The sequence below is a fragment of the Microtus ochrogaster genome, unplaced genomic scaffold, assembly GCF_000317375.1.
Source record: "Microtus ochrogaster isolate Prairie Vole_2 unplaced genomic scaffold, MicOch1.0 UNK119, whole genome shotgun sequence".
Classification (NCBI taxonomy): Eukaryota; Metazoa; Chordata; class Mammalia; order Rodentia; family Cricetidae; genus Microtus; species Microtus ochrogaster.
Window position 1 is genome coordinate 440,292 of NW_004949217.1, and position 4,233 is coordinate 444,524.

At 37.2% G+C, this 4,233-nt stretch overlaps 1 protein-coding gene across 2 annotated transcripts in view; it reads right to left on the reverse strand.

Annotated features, from left to right (window-relative positions):
• Col11a1 (collagen type XI alpha 1 chain) overlaps positions 1-4,233 on the reverse strand; it is a 171,795-nt gene that overhangs the window by 130,912 nt on the left and 36,650 nt on the right. For both annotated transcript variants that reach the window (XM_026778271.1, XM_005371661.3), the window contains one exon: positions 2,216-2,378. In XM_026778271.1, the coding sequence (XP_026634072.1) occupies positions 2,216-2,378 (163 nt within the window). The remainder of the gene's footprint in view (positions 1-2,215; positions 2,379-4,233) is intronic.

Sequence of the window (4,233 nt, forward strand, 5' to 3'; positions counted from 1 at the left end):
TTCTGGCCTTCAGTCATACACGCAGGAAGAATATTGTATACATAATAAGTAAATAAATAAATATTTTAAATAAATAAATAAATAAATTTATACAGGTGGTAGTGGTGGACACCTTTAATCCTAGAACTTGGGAGGCAGAGGCAAGTGGATCTCTGTGCATTTGAGGCCAGCATGATTTACATGAGTTTCAAACCAGATATTCCCTTCCACTTTCTATGGCTGCCCACACACACATGTGTGAATGATATAGTAATAGTAGTAATAACAAGAAATATAAATCTTTCCTAATGTTTCCTGAATGGTTTTGCAAACTTGCAACCATAATTCACCTACCACTCATGGGACACTCAACCCAGTGTAAGAGCCTTTGATTGACAAAGTTTAAAGATACTGAAGGGTAAAATGGTTGTGCTTTGAAAACTCAAGAAACCATGGCTTATTTAATGATGTATTTTTTCTCATTAGTCTTTCCTCCAGTCTTTGAAGCATAGCGTCAAGGTGGACAAACCCGGTCACTCGTCAGGTGGACACTTTGGGCTTGCATACAGTCTATGTCCATCCACACCAGCTTCCTCTTAATAAGGCCTGTGCTAAGGTGCTGTTGTCTTTAGAGGGAGCAAAAGATTTAAACTATCTAAGATGTGTGATACATGAGCAGTAGACCTGAAAAGAATTCCTCTTTACAGGACAAACAAACAGACCCACTAGAAATTTTCATTAGGATATAGGTCATGGCTATCTACTCCAATGCAAAAATATACAAAAATATTTGAAATTCCACAGAATAAAAAGACATGAAATCATAATGAAAGAGACTGCTGTATATTAATTCAATAGTAAACTGAAAACCACAATTATTTACAAATTGCAAATGCACATATACCTGTGTTCATACTCTACCATACAAGCGTTTACCTACACCTGTTCAGTTATTATTTTTTTTCAGTTACTGTGAAAAATGTTCTTTTGTACTTAGCAATTGAAAAGGAGGAACTGAAATTTTGAGAGCCGCATAGGAAGCCAGACCCTGGGATTAAGGATCAGAATGTTCTCAATCCAGAATAAATCTTCATAATTACTCTAAAGGTGTGCCAAAACCACATCATCTCAACTGCAAATGAACACATTCCATTGCATGCTCATGAATTTTAGAGAAACTTTAAATCATTTTCAGTCCAGTGTACTTTGAACTTGTAAAAAAATAATCATCGTATCGGGATGCAAATATAGAAATATGTAATGTCTATTATGTATTTTCACAATTCATTCATCACTTAAATAATCCTAATATAAGGGGTTTATTTTATATAGAGACAAATGGCTAAGTACACAGTAATTGAAAAAGTCATTAGTGAATAGTATCCCAAATAGAGAATTTGAAAATGTCATGAGTGTTCATTGTATTTAATACTGTGCCCCCAATGATTCATAGAACTGTATATGCAGTGGTCTAGCTGAGACCCTGAGTTTACAATGCTTTTTAAAAGATGTACTATCTATATTTGCATACATATGTACATATTAATAGATGGGCATGTGTAAACAAAAATACATAAATCATAGTATACAGATTTATGCAGTTATAGTCCAAATCCCCAGTGTACCCTTTAATAGAGTCGGGTCTCAGTTCTATTTATGCAATAAAAAGCCTGAAAACAAAATATAAGTTACCAGATACAATGACTGACAGATCAAAAGAACATGTATAGTAATAACTAGCAAAATACAATTGGAAAAGCTTCCATCATGACTTGTGCTTTACTTTTTAAAAAAAAAAAGACTTTAAAACTGCAAGTTCATCTTTATCAGCATAATCTCTTTTAGAAATCACGTCAAAAGAAGATAATCAGGCAGAATATATTCCTGGGATATTTCTCAGAATTAGTCTTCTTGAACAGGAAGTTGAGAAGTTATTCTCTCTATGCTGAAGGACTAAGAATAAATTTTAAGAGTGAAATGGGCTGTCCTTGCCAGGAGAACTGGACACTTGTTTTCAAATCAACCAATCTTCACAAAGCTTCCTTGGCCTTCCGGTCACCTTTGTCTAATCGTCCTTTGGCCCAACAACAGAAAACATCACCACTCCACTCACAGAGGAAGAAAGTAGGTCACCCTTTAGAGTCTTGAACTCTGTTTTACGACATAATAACAACCAGAATCATTAAGCCAGTTGACCTAACAGAACTTATCTTAACGAAACTTGATTGATGTTTACCTGAAAAACATCTGTTTCTAATATTCTTGTTCCGAACACCATGATTCCATTGGTATCAACTATTGATCTCTCACTTCTATCGAGGGGTTTTGTGATTTTCTTCTTACAATCAACAATCATTGTCACAGCTTTCTTCTCCACACTGATTGCCACCCGATGCCACCTGTAAAAAGGAAGTAATTGTGTTATAAGTTTCAAAGGCTCTGGCTGCCAAATCAACAGACTCATTAGAACCTGAGCTCTAAATGTCAACAGTGAGCTGAAATGGTTCAAAAACAGAGGCACACTTAACGCCTCAGTGGTTTAGCTAGTGACAGTGTACTGCTTACCCAGGACAGCACCAGGTACTCAAAAGGACACAGGTTCCTAAAATACGGGGATGGATTAGGCATCGGTGCCGATAAGGACATGGCCATCCTCTGCGGCGCTTTGTGTTTTCTGATGAGCACACCTGACAGAGATTGAGATGGATTTGGGTTTCTCTGTGCTCGAATGCTTTCTTCCAAAGTGGAATTCCACAAGAAAAGTCTGCTCTGGTGCTCCCCTGAGACTGGCTGTGAAAGGGTCTGTCTCTTGACTGAATGGCTGCTCCATCTGGAGCACTGAATGTTCTAATTGTAAAACACAATGTGCTACTCTGTCCCGATCTCCATTTATTTCAAGTGTTTTCGTGTTCTTTTTCCACTTTAATTTCAAGACAGTTATAGATCACCACCATGGGCAGGATCCAAAACTGAGACACAATATCTCTCCTTCTTTCCAGGGCTGGCAAGAAGAAGAAACACTGAAAGAAAGCAGAGTCAGCGCATGTGTGGAGTGGGAGGCTCAATTCACTCCCTAGCTACTGCCCCCAGCTAATTCAGGGCGGTGATGACAGGCTTAGAAGGCGGAATGTGGCCAGCCCTTGGAAGCATGCATGCTCTCCCTGCATCCTCGAAAGGGTTTTATTAACAGTGTCTGGTGCTAACAGAAACTACTAAGTGAAATTCACTTGGATTCCTTAAGCCACTGTGGCTTATATTTTCTTCCAAATGAAAAGTGCTAGATTAATATTCCAGAAGTGTCTAGGAGTAGATCCATAAAATAAAATACCCAGAAACTTTGCAGAGGGTTCCTAAATGTCTGTTTCATGCTGCTTGGCATAGCTATTGGTGACGACCAAGTACATTTCCATACATACGCTGTCTTTGGTATTTCCACTAGCACAATCAACCAGTGAAGGTTTGAGTAGAGCAAAGAATTATATAAGGAGCCTTGGAGTAACTTCATACACAGAGCAAAATTTACACAAACTTTATGCCAAGAAGCCTGTGCACTAACTTAAACCATTCCTAGTCTTGAGGGGTGTACTTTTCATTACAAGAAAATAAAAATAATTTCAATTACTAAAATCTGATCTGAACTCTAAGCTCAATTGCTTTTCAATTATTTTAAGCTGTGCTAATGACATGACAAAAAACATAGAATTATATATAACATTCAATATAATAATAATAATACTAGACTAACTCAATTTTGAATTCTTAATTGCTCCTTCTCTCTCATGATATCCATGCCATCAATAAAACACCATTAATTTTTATGATGAAACAAAAGCTAGTGATTTTCAGCTTAATAGAAGTCATCACCTCTCTAGCTTATACTGCTAACTAGTCTGCTCTTTCATGCCTTTGTGACACTAGCAACCATCAAAACATTAATGAAGGGGCTACTACTGCATAATAAATATGCAAATCCAATCCCTTGCGCCCACGAGAACAGTGGACCTGGCAGCCTGGAATTCCAGCCCTGCTGCTACAATGGCAGAGACAGGTGCCATCTGGTGCTTTATTTTATGACTAGCCAGTGTAGCCTAAACCTCTAGCTTATACCAGTGTGAAATGCTGTCTCAAAAAAAAAAAGAAAGAAAAGAAGAAAGAAAGAAGAGAAGAGAAGAGAAGAGAAGAGAAGAGAAGAGAAAAGAAAAGAAAAGAAAAGAAAAGAAAAGAAAAGAAAAGAAAAGAAAAGAAAAGAAAAGA